Raw genomic sequence first — 12,094 nt, 5'->3', positions numbered from 1 at the left:
TGATCTTTGATTGGATCATACTACTCGGACATGAAACAAAAAACATAAATCATGGGGAAAAATCCATAATGTTAAATCCAACTTGGAAAAATCCTTTGATCTTTGATTGGATCATACTACTGGATCATACCACGAATTTTCCAAGAAAAAACAAAACAGTCCTCGTCATGTAGATCAAAGCCTAACCAGTCTCTCAGATAAAAACATTAATGAAAAATAAGATAAAATAAATTGCAGGATCGAATGCCTGACGTGACAAAGTGATCGAGTTCGTGAACTTTAAAGAATAAGAAATAAGCAACGCCATTGTACAGTCCGAAAGCTCTATAAACCTCCAAAGCAAACAGAATATTTTGAACAAGGATTGATAAATGTTCTTAAAACTCTTGGCACAAAGAATCTTGTGAGATAATCCACCACCTCTGGGGAAAACAGGATGTTTATAGAGCTGGTTTCAGCAGCGAGCAGATCTAATTCACTATCCATATCCATCATGCAGTCCATCTCAACATGATAAACCATTACAGAACATGCAGCAATGTTTATCAACAGCACGCAGGAAATCTTACAGGATACATAATTTTTTCCGTAATGATTCAAAAACATGCACTTCCTCATTTCCTTTTTCCCTCCATGCAATAATCACTATGGAATACTTAAATTTGATCCACGAAAATAATTGCGAAAATTTTAACTGCGGAGCTTTTAAGCAAGCAGGATTTATCAAATAATTCAAAACTTAATCAGAAAAGTTTTCAACTACCGAACAGGCCACATCATGGACGGAAACCTGGAATGTTTATTTGTGCTATTGAGGGATAGTTACTACCAATTTTGTCACTCACGAGAAAAGAAAAATCAGAAAACACATTGTTGGAAAAAGAATATCTCAAGATAGAAAGGTGCAACTTTTAGCTCCTTCATGGGGCATCATCCGGTTAAGCAATAAGAGGAAATATTCATTGTAAGAGGTGCCTCCAGTTCTCCTTTGCCAACAGTCGACTCAATGCTTTGCATCTTCTTCTTCACAGAACTTAGCATAGTCATCTGAGTTCTTCAAGGTCTCTAGTTCACCGGCATCTTTAATTTCAACCTTCATAATCCATCCCTTTTCATAGGGGCTTGAATTGACCTGCAAAATGGTAGAAGAGAATGCGGAAAGAGAAAATGAAAGCACTTCCTTAAGCTTGGTTCCAGCTTTTGAACAGTTCTATTTAAGTACACATTGTTCTGAGGTTTTGTATTTAAAGGACATGTTTATCAACGATTATCTGACTAATTCTGGTTACCAATAGATAAATACAGCAGCAATATTGCATCGTGTTTCAGGGAAGAGTAAGGGAATAAAAATGAAATTCACTGGTTAAGGAAGATGTATGTGGTGCTTAACATTCAGTTTTAAGGAGATTTTAGAAAACTAAATAAATGGCTTGAGAGAGCTGTTTTATTTAGCAAGTTCATTTCCATTAATAAATTAAGAAACCTGATCCTATGCAATCCAAGATTTGTAATTGGTTGAAAAGAACTACAGAGATATGAAGTTTCAGTTATCTAGAGGAACAAACTACAAATGAAAAACATCCGACCATAAATTTTGATTCATAAAGAAATCTCAAGAAAAAGAATATGACACCATGTAAGCAGACTAACCAAACCAGGAGAGTTGCTCAGTTCTTCATTAACTTCAACCACATTTCCCGAAACAGGAGAATAAACATCACTGGTAGCCTTGACACTTTCAACTGCACCAAATCCAGAACCCTGATTTACAGTAGCACCCACTTCTGGTAATTCAACATACACTACATCACCTAAATGATCTTGAGCATGATCCGTTATACCAACGGTAGCAGTATTGCCAGCAACCTTCACCCATTCATGACTTTCAGCATACTTCAAGTCCTTTATAACTGCAGGTGAATTTTGAGAAAATGAATATGTCAGGAAGCTTAAGTGTAGGAGAACCAACAATGAACCTCCAAAACCCTAAAAAGTGAGAAACAGCGCAACACAGCACTGTCTCTAGAAAAACAAGTCTAAATGGAAACTGAATGCTAGATCAATTTAGAACATTTTGTGGTGCAGTTATGAAAGTTCTAGGATCATATGATTTTACAATAGACATATGACATGAGAGAAACCAAATATAGTCAGCAGAAAATCACAGGTCCTATGAGTTTCGACACAAATCTTGAAATGAATGCTTCCAGAATAGAGACATCGCCTAATTCAGGGAATCTCGGTAAACAATTTGGATAATAATTTCCAAAAATCTCTGTCTTCCCTTATCGATGTCGTAAATGATGTCAATTATTGATGTCCATATATAATCAGGAAGCTCTAACTCAAGGAGATGGATCATATATAGAGAAACTGAATAGTTGACTTTGAAGTTGACCAACTGGATGGAATTGCCGTTCCAGTTATTTTGTTTTTTATTGTAACAAAATTTAAAATTGGTAGAATTACTAAATCCTATTTCCTAAATAGTTGATCTTGATTGTGTGCAAGAGATCCTAAGTTAAGTTTGCAAAACACTGCCTTTTCAGCATCCATAAATCCCAATAAAAAAAAAAAACGAAGAAATATTTGTCTCAGAAATAGAACGAAAGTAAAGTGTGCTGCCACTAACGAAGAGTCAGACAAGAATTGCCATCACGACTGCATTAGAATACGACAACCAAAATGTGTAACAATTTTACCTCACAAACCTCCATGCCATTTTCCATCCTCACCATTACCATCATATTTATAAGCTTTAAAAAGAAAACGGATTCTCACTTTTCAAAATTCCAAAAACAGAAAAACAAAAAAGCCCCGTTTTTTCCATTTTTTACTATACAGATAACTGTCATTATTATCAGACAACAGCTTTGATTTCATGTCTCTTTAACACAAGAAACTAAATCAATGAACAAAAATAGTATCCATGCTTTTGCAACACAGCCATCAATCTAACTCAATGGTAAGCATAATACAAACAGAAAGATCAGAATCAATGTCACAATCCCTTCCTTGACGAGTCCATCTAATCTCTTCACTCAAGAAAAAATCCAACCTTTAATAATATATTCAGACCAACACCAAATCCAAGCACACCCCACATGCCAAAATCAATCCATTAGCCAAAAAACAATCGAAGATCAAGCATTCCAGCAAAGCGCATACATAAGATCCATATCCACATCAGCAATCATTACTCTCTCATGATCAAATACATCATCAAAAAAAATTAAAGAACAGATCACGAAATCATGAAACCAATATGGTAGTAGTATCATTTACCAGAAGCAAACCCTCTATGAGAAACAGAGATCCTGAGGTAAGAAGCAGCCCTTGAAGCCCACAACAATCTTGAAGCCATAATAATAGAAAAGGTGGTGAATCTAAGACAAACTCTGCTTCTCTTTCAAAACACACCACTCTCTCTAGTTTCCCTTTCCTCGTACTAAAGCCATCTGAGTTTTTATGTACTGGAGGGGCTGGTGAGGCTTTTTTATTTTTATATTAATTGTTGGTAAAAAAAACAGTGGGACAAAATAGCAACGATCCAAAAATGTTTTACCCAAGAAAGAAAGAGGGAATACATAAAAGTGCAAAGAACATGTCTATCCTCAAACTCTGACCCATTTTTCAATTAGGTACCCATCGATAAGAAATTTAGTTAGATATCCCATCTATTGGATATTACCCAATTAATCCTCTAGTTAAGATCTTGCTTTTAGATCGTGAAAAAAAGGGTCTATTTTTCTTTGAAAATTCCATTTTAAAAAAAAAATTAAGGTAAATTAGGTAATGTTTGATAGAATAGGGATCTGATTGGAAATATATTTTTTTTGTGACCGAGTTATGGATTTTATGATGATTGGAGGACCAATATGATATTTTCCCTACATAAAAATAAAAGAGAGGATATGGTGGTGGGTCAATGTGTCGACAACCCATCTCCGAAAGTTGGTGAGTACCGACTATCCTTGTTGGCGCCGCTTGCGAGTGACTGGCAGCCCGCACATGACGGTAAATTTTTATTTTTTTTTTTGGTGGTAGGGTTTTGGGTAATTTTCTTTTTTATGTTTTAATAAAAAAAAATTCAGATAATTTGTTTTTTCATTTCTAACTACAGAAGAATAATTTTAGAGTATCTCTAAATAATTTTATAACTGAGTTTATTATAATTAAAATCTTTAAAGATTAGAAATACTATGAAAGAAATATTTAAAAATATTTAATTTTTATTCATTTTAAAAACACTTCTAAATAAGATAAATAAACTAGGAAAATTGTTCTTCTCAAACAAACAAAAAAACTAAAAACACATAATAATAAATAATAAAATTAATTAAAAAATAACTATTTTTCAAAAACAAAATTACTAAATAAGTTTAAAGCGTAATAAACTTCCCGGCAAGTTGCGGCCGGGAAAAGAAAAGAAAGAACAACCACAACTGAAGCTAATATATACAGAAATTAACAAGGCAACATGAGCAGTATGAGCAATGGCATTGCATAAGAATTAAGAGAGGAAGGATTAGACTTCCATGGACGCATAAAAGGAATATTTAGAGTTAGAGTATCCTTCAGCATCCAGCGTGCAAAGGAAAGCAAGAGGACATGGTAGATTGTTTTCTGGGATAATGTACTACATGAGTGAAGAACAGTAGCACCAAGCTAAAAAGGCTTCTGTTCCTTTTCTGTTTACTGAAGGGACAAGGGAACCTCAAAATATCTCAGCTAGTAAAAAATTAGGTTTCCGTCACATCGCGGTGCCCCCTGACCGTGTTTGGTAGAGAAGGATACTCAAGTTTAAACAACACTGGGATTATTTTGTCTAAACACAATATGCTCATTATTAGTGTTAATATTAATATAATTTACCAAAAATTCCAGTACAAATTTTGTTTGAAAGCTGGCTGGTGTTAAAAATTATATAAAAAAAATATTTTTTAATATATTTTTAATTAAAAAACATCTTGCATCACATCAAAATTAAAGATATAGAGTGTAAACTGAAAAACTGTTGAAAACGGAACAAGGGCCACCGATATTTTTTTTTCAAGTAGCTCCTTGCATTTTCATGGATTGATCAATGGCTGCTACCGCTCTTTCCCTCTACAGGGTTCTCAGTTGGAATTAAATAATCAGCTCAAGCATTGGAGTGAGATGAATATCATTGAAAAGACCAATTTCCAGCCTTCTGTCAAACGTATCATAAAGGAAATCACATAGTTGCACGACTTTAGAAGCATCTAAGATTGGAGAGAAGTCTCATAACATTTCCAAATCACAGTTCTACAAATTTGGAATTAATAGAAACTTTGGCTAAAAGCAACTGAGTCAAGCAGATTCCAAAAGAAAGTGAAATGAGTATCTCGATTGGTGTCATACAGGAAAGAACTCCACTTCAGCCAAATAGTACGATGTCTCTATTCCACTTCAGCCAGATAATCATCAATTTCAGCAGGAGTTAGTACCCTGCAGTAAAGAAAGCACAAGAGATAAGAACGCCATGGTTCTATCACATATAACTTTTTTCTATAAGGAAGACAGAAACTAGAGAATGCGTGCGTGAAAATCAAAACTAAACTTCAAAACTGAAACGAGAAGTGGAAGAGGCCATGTATGACATATTGGTGTAGATCCAAAAAGTTATAGATATCAGTTTTTAACTAGTAATGAACAGTGTTAAACTGCAATTTAATTATGGAAATCATATTTGAGCAATTTACTTGGGGAACTCATCCTAAAGTCAAAATTACATGACACCATCACCAAGCTTAAAAAGGAAATGGGTTCTGAAAGAGCATGCCTGAATTGCTTGTCAGCACCAATTATCCCAATTTCAATATTTTTCCCAGAGATCTGTCCTTCAAATCTGCAAACACAAAAATAAACTTGTAAGGGTACAAGGTAAGCACTCACAGCACTGGTATGAAACGTTAGAATGCTCATTTATATAAACTCTCTTTGACCCCTTTGCAAATAGTAATGTTATGCTGACTAATCCACCATTACTCTGATTATAGAAGCAAGACTCAACAAATTAACAACTTGTTAAAATCAACCTAGAAGAAAGAAAGTGTTGAGAGCCAATTTAAGTTCTCAGGGCTGAAGGCCCCAGCTAGAACGGTGTTACCCAGAATTCATTTTACCTACAACACTTTAAGCATGTGTGGCAGAAAATAGCAAAACCTAAATGGCTAAATTTATACGTATATCACTCAATTATGTAATCAACTAGGTGAAAATGATGACATGCATGTCAAAGGTATGTTAAACCCACTGAAAAATCTTCTTCTCCTTTTTACATATCAAACTTCGTACATCCCTCAACACCACCACATAAATTCAAAAATAAAAAAGGTAGAGGAAATTTAAAGTAGTATACCCCTCTTTCAGTGTCAAGATAGCAGTGTGTACAGCATCATCAAGCTCCATATCATCAGTGTATCTACAAAGCACATTTTAAGTTAGGGCAAATGAAATTGTTCAAATCAAATGAAGATATGCAGACGTAAAACCACAATATTACCAAGCACATGTCCAATGGAACAAAAGCAAGAAGACAGATGTATTAGCAAAATTGTCATTTCAATCTTCATCTTTTTTTCTCTTTTTTTTTGTTTCCAAAATAAAATCCAATTCTTCTTGGATGAGAAAGATGAAGCACAATAAATAAGATGAAAGAAACAGGGGAGTAGGACAAAGAAAACTGGCAGTTGAAAATTGAAGTATCCAAAACTTTGAATGAAGCATATGCTTGGCAGTTGTTAGGGGTGGAGGTGAAAATGCATTTGTTGTAGCTAGGAAAACCCGTGAAGATGCTTGAAAGTATTTACAGAATTGAAGCATTTTGTGCTCCCAAAAACAAATAAATACCTCTTCTCAAGAAACGTTTTTGCATTTGAAACATTTTTTCCCATTGCTGAGGCTTTCCATGAGAAGTAGGAACCTGAGGGATCAACCTAGCCAAACAAATACAAAATATCACATCTTCAGAATAATAGGTGCAGAGTAACATAAAATAACTTGAATATCCTGAGGTGAACAGTTCAGAAAGGCAACAAGTAATAATGCATCCAAATGTTTTATCAACCACCCTGGCCATAACAATTTCATTTGCTAACCAGCTGAGAAAAGCAAGTAACTTTTCAAGGAACGCACTATGAAAAGCTACAGATTTTCCTCATAAACATGGCTATTTAACAACAACAAATCAAAAGAACCATGCAATGCAGAAGGATGCATAATAGGTGCAGAGGCATACAACTTTTAGAATACAGGGCTACCATGTACTCTGCAGCGGTTAATCCAGCATAAACAAAAAGTAGTTAATGACTTCCAACAATATAACAAGGAAGCACAGATACCTGGTACAGCTGTGGACCTTTGTCATCAAAACCAGCTACTAGCAAAGATACTCCAAAAGGCCTTACACCTCTGCGAGGAAAAACAAAGGAATAGTGGTTTCAAACAAGAAACAGGGTGAAGAGTTGATATGCTGATGCGGGAACATAGGATGAGAGTTGTTGGGTTATTAAAATAAGGGCTAAGGTTTTGAAATTTGGAAATTGAAATTCAGATCTAAATTACATAAGAAATCAATTAAAACCACTGAAACATTTCAATTGTATAAAAGATGCCAGTACCCAGATTGAGTAAACTCTTGCATGACAGCAGCAGTTTCCCTCACGAGTTGTGTGACAGGAATTGGTTCCTACAATCAGAACAATTCACAAGTTACAACTTCATGATTAACAAGAACAGATGACAAAAATTAGATATAAAATAGTAATCTGATACTTAGCCCCTGGATTTGATAAATTGATTCAGCTGGGCTTGGGGTTAAAATCGCATCACAGGGAAATAAGACAACTAATTAAGTCCCTCTGATTTAGACAACCCCAATAACTTCTTTCTAGATAAATTCTCTTGACCTTATTGTCACGCATTTGACGAATTATTTATGTATGTTTAAAGGCAACAAAAGGATGCAGATATACCATTCATAATAAGATAAGCCATGGAAACTTAGCCACGCTATCGGTAACATTAAAACAAAATTAAAGAAAAAAGATGAAGTAAGACAATGAAGAAATCTTGAAGAACCGTACCTTGTACAATCTATGATATTGTTCTGCCTGCTTCCTGCTTTTCCGAACTAAAACTCGAAAGTCAGGACCCATTCCACTACAACAAAATACAGGTGATTCAGAGACTGTAAAGACAAAATACAACAAAGCAACCCCCTTTGACATAGGCTAATAAGTTGCATGAGCTAGTAAGAAGTGACTCATTGGGCAACCAAATAGCCAAGATGTCTAATCTACAGATCCAAGAGCAAACCAATGCTATATTTTTCTTTTCCTAAAGAACTACAATATGCTCAGCTATTTTTTCCTGTTGAAACAGCTATTGGTGGGTATGTGAGCTACATGTCAAAGCCAAGTCCATAACCATACCAATAAAGAACATTGAACTACAAGGAGTTCTCCTGAAGTTCAGGTAATGAGTAGGCATGCTTCTATCTCAATCTATCACTCTGGGTCAAATTTCATACTGATCACAGCACTAAAACAACAGCAGAAAAAAAATGAACCTTCCTGGTTACCAACAAGCAGGCAGAAACAAACCTGTAGACAACTCCAATATTAGGTGTCAGATTCTGTATTTTCTGAACCTGAAATAACAAACAATTGAATACCATCAATAACCAACTCGAGTTTTGAACCATCTTACCGATTAGCATAATAGACCAATCAGGTGACTCCAAAATCAAACCATCTACAACACAATCAATTAATTGCAAATCAGCATGATTTAAAACAGCCAAGGTCACCTTTCCATATGATGAGGGATTAAAGAGGATTCAAATCTACACACTCCAGAATCCAAAGTCTCAATCTTTAACTAGGAGACCAAGGGATTACAGAGGATTCAAATCCACACTCCAGCATCCAAAGTCTCAATCTTTGAGTCGTTAACTAGTAGACCAAGGCCACATTGTCAAGAGCCCATGTTTCTTTTTACCAAAAAATCATCAAAAAATTTCAACTTTACACCGAGTTTTAACAAATTGCAACCAACCCATGTCAATAAACTTATATTACTACTAAAAGTCAAAATATATACCCATTTACTACCGCACCAACGCCTTATTGGCAAGAACTAAACTTATGTTACTACTTGTTACTCTTCCTAAACCATCATCAGCCACTTCAAATAAAATGCCATATACCCAAGTCTTTAAATTTATGCTACAGCTAAAAGATCAAACTGCAAACCCGGAAATTTCATATAGAAAACACAATTAAAAAGGGAAAAAATTAAAGGGTTTAACTAAAGAAGATAATAAAGATAAAAAAAAAAAAATCATAATTAATTTACTTACAGATGATTCATCGACTAAAATAGAAGGCAATTTCTTCTCAGTTGCAATAACAACACCGTTTGCAGCTACAACACAAAAAAAAAAAAAAAACAAACAAACAAAAAAAGGATCAACAACATCGTATCTAAGAACCCAATAACAACATAGTATCTTCGAAACCAACAAGAAAAGGAAAAAAAATGAATTGCAACAACCTTTGATTCCGAGAGAAGTTTGGCCTGATCCAACGGCAGTCAATGCGTGCTCGATCTGTACTAGCTTTCCTGTAGGACTGAAAGTAGTGAGAGAAAAGGAGTACTGGCTATCACCCATGGTTGATTGATTGAATAAATATACTTAAACGCAGATAGGAAAAACTGGGAATGCGAGTGTGCTTGTGCGAGAGAGATTTGCTTGGGGTTTTATTTTGCCTTTCTTGGTGGAGAAGAAGGTATTTTTTCCCTACCTGGGCTTTTCTCTGACTTCTTTTAACGGACCAGGGCTTGTGAACTGGTGTGAGTATGGGCCTGTTTATATTGTGCTTTGAATTAATTAGAACTTGTCGGGGGATTAGGTAATTCTAGTGCAAGTTTAACAAAGATTTTGCTATTAATACCTAGAAATATAAGATTTTATCTGAGTTTATTTGGTAATGTGATTGTGATTTATTTTTTAAATAATTTTTTAATTTAAAATAATTTTTTTATTTTTTTTAAATTATTTTTGATATTAACACATCAAAATAATTTAAAAATATTAAAAATATATTAATTTAAAATTAAAAAAAAAATTAATTTTTTTCAAAACGACTTTTAAAACGCAGAATTTTTTATATATAAAAGAAGTAACATTAATCTATAATTCTAGGAGATTTTGTTGAATTTGAATTTTTTTTATTATAAAAATCCTAACATCAATCCATAATATTGAAGAATTAGTAGAAGTTGGAGTTTTTATAAAATCATGATGTTAATCCTTTTTTATCCTTTTTAGATAATAGTGAAGGAATTTTATTAAATAAAATGTTAGCCCTATGAAAGAAAAGGCAAACTAGCACGTCGAAATTAGAGCCAATTGTAGAAGATTTTGGCCATGTTTGTTTCCCGGAAAGTAGTTTCCAGAAAATCACTTTCCAAACTTTCCTGTGTTTGTTTGTTATTAGGAAAGTTGGTCAATGAAAAATACTTTCCGGTCAATTTCAGTCAAAGAAAAATTTGACTTGGTTTTCAGGAAAGTGTTTTCCCTTTAGCTATGTTTGTTTTCCGGAAAGTGGTTTTCGGGAAATCACTTTCCAAACTTTCTTGTGTTTGTTTGCCAGTAGGAAAGTTGGTAAATGAAAAACACTTTCCAGTAAAGGGAAAATCTGGCTTGTTTTTCAGTAAAGTGTTTTCCTAAAAAATTTGGAAGGAAAACACTTTCCGGAAGTTGTGAAAAATTTAGAAATGTCATTATTTGCTGATTATATCAAATTTGATCCTCAAACTTTTGATTGCTATATATATTTTGTTTTGAATATCTATTTTTCAATTTCATCTCTTAAAATTTTATTTTTATATTAACTTTGGTCCTTATTTTTATAATTGTTATTTGCTTTTTCCTTATCATATTTTTATTGAATTTTTTTATCTATCAAATTTGGTCCTCATTCTTTTGATTGTTACTTATTTTATTTGAAATAATTTATGAAATGTTGATTATTATTATTTTAATTTCTTCATCTTTTATTTTTTTTTAATTTTTTAGATTTGATCTCTATTATTTTGATTATTATTTATTTTATTCGAGATAATTTATGAAATTATATTTTTTTTTTCAATTTCATTCTCATTCAACTTTTTAATTTGTAAGATTTGTTCCTCATTATTTTAATAAACTTGAGAAAAATAAAATATTAATAAGTTATTTTCCAGCTTATTTTCCATGACATAACCAAACACTGGAAAGTGTTTTCCAACTCATTTTTCATTACACTACCAAACATCGGAAAATACTTTCTCGGAATTCACTTTCCCCGGAATTCACTTTCCAAAAAAAAATTACTTTCCAGCAAACAAACGGAGCCTTTGTCTAAATTGAATTTGAAAACGATTGTTGGACCCGTATAGATGGCAAAACGTCAACTTCGGACATTCTTTCACGAAATTGGATTTTGGTTCTCGGTTTTCTTCCCTTTCTCACTCGTTCTTCTCTCTTTTTCTTGGGTTTTTTTACTGGAATGAAGCGATGGTTGCCATGGATTTTTCTGGTATGGAAAGTAGTTGTTTGGATGGTATTTTAATGGCTTTAGGGCTGTTTTATGATGCTTTGTGTGGCTGTTGCAAGGTTTTGTTAGGGAGAGCTGAGCAGCTGGAAAAACAATAAGAGGTATGAAGCTATTTTTAGGTCGAATGAAGGGCTGCTACTGCTAAGTGGAGAGGCAGCAAGATGGTGGTGGGAAGGAAGGAAGCATGGCTGATTTGGAGACAGAGGAACACCGAAGTTGGTGGTGAAGAATTTGTGGTATTTTTTGGGCTTGTGGTAGTGTGCTTTGGAAGAGAGAGAAAAGACAGTTTTTTGTTTTTTTTTGTTTTAATAGTTTTTAGAATTGTGATAACGGTTATTTTTTTAAAATGTTTTTTGTTTGAAAATTTATCAAAATTATTGCACATGTACGACATCACAGTAAACATCCTCCCTGACCAGGATCCTTACGGTGATAGGTGGAATGGACAACGAATTTTTATTATT

General features: G+C 33.8%; 2 protein-coding genes across 2 annotated transcripts; both read right to left on the bottom strand.

Annotated features, from left to right (window-relative positions):
* Positions 1 to 703: 703 nt before the first annotated feature.
* Positions 704 to 3,522, bottom strand: LOC118028308 (glycine cleavage system H protein 2, mitochondrial). Its single transcript, XM_035031857.2, has 3 exons — positions 3,286 to 3,522; positions 1,651 to 1,910; positions 704 to 1,132 (listed from the first exon to the last, which is right to left on the bottom strand). Exons 1-3 carry the CDS (start codon positions 3,362 to 3,364, stop codon positions 1,004 to 1,006), a joined length of 468 nt encoding a protein of 155 aa, XP_034887748.1. The 5' UTR covers positions 3,365 to 3,522; the 3' UTR covers positions 704 to 1,003.
* A 1,628-nt stretch (positions 3,523 to 5,150) lies between these two features.
* On the bottom strand, positions 5,151 to 9,834 carry LOC118028309 (proteasome subunit alpha type-2-A). Its single transcript, XM_035031858.2, has 10 exons — positions 9,583 to 9,834; positions 9,389 to 9,453; positions 8,631 to 8,677; positions 8,112 to 8,187; positions 7,647 to 7,714; positions 7,368 to 7,437; positions 6,877 to 6,962; positions 6,386 to 6,448; positions 5,807 to 5,872; positions 5,151 to 5,472 (listed from the first exon to the last, which is right to left on the bottom strand). Exons 1-10 carry the CDS (start codon positions 9,698 to 9,700, stop codon positions 5,424 to 5,426), a joined length of 708 nt encoding a protein of 235 aa, XP_034887749.1. The 5' UTR covers positions 9,701 to 9,834; the 3' UTR covers positions 5,151 to 5,423.
* Between the last annotated feature and the right edge of the window lie 2,260 nt (positions 9,835 to 12,094).

The sequence above is a fragment of the Populus alba genome, chromosome 15 (assembly GCF_005239225.2).
Source record: "Populus alba chromosome 15, ASM523922v2, whole genome shotgun sequence".
Classification (NCBI taxonomy): domain Eukaryota; kingdom Viridiplantae; phylum Streptophyta; class Magnoliopsida; order Malpighiales; family Salicaceae; genus Populus; species Populus alba.
Note: the sequence above shows the minus strand (reverse complement) of the source record. Positions and strands in the feature narration are given on the sequence as shown.

Excerpts from the sequence above, each read along its gene's own strand:
- LOC118028308 (XM_035031857.2), bottom strand. The coding sequence starts at position 3,364 with ATGGCTTCAAGATTGTTGTGGGCTTCAAGGGCTGCTTCTTACCTCAGG. Across the intron at positions 1,911-3,285 it reads TCATAGAGGGTTTGCTTCTG|TTATAAAGGACTTGAAGTAT; the intron begins GTAAATGATACT and ends ATTCACCTGCAG. Across the intron at positions 1,133-1,650 it reads TGAGCAACTCTCCTGGTTTG|GTCAATTCAAGCCCCTATGA; the intron begins GTTAGTCTGCTT and ends ACCATTTTGCAG.
- LOC118028309 (XM_035031858.2), bottom strand. The coding sequence starts at position 9,700 with ATGGGTGATAGCCAGTACTCCTTTTCTCTCACTACTTTCAGTCCTACA. Across the intron at positions 9,454-9,582 it reads AACTTCTCTCGGAATCAAAG|CTGCAAACGGTGTTGTTATT; the intron begins GTTGTTGCAATT and ends TTTGTGTTGTAG. Across the intron at positions 5,473-5,806 it reads GGTGCTGACAAGCAATTCAG|GGTACTAACTCCTGCTGAAA; the intron begins GCATGCTCTTTC and ends TCTTTACTGCAG.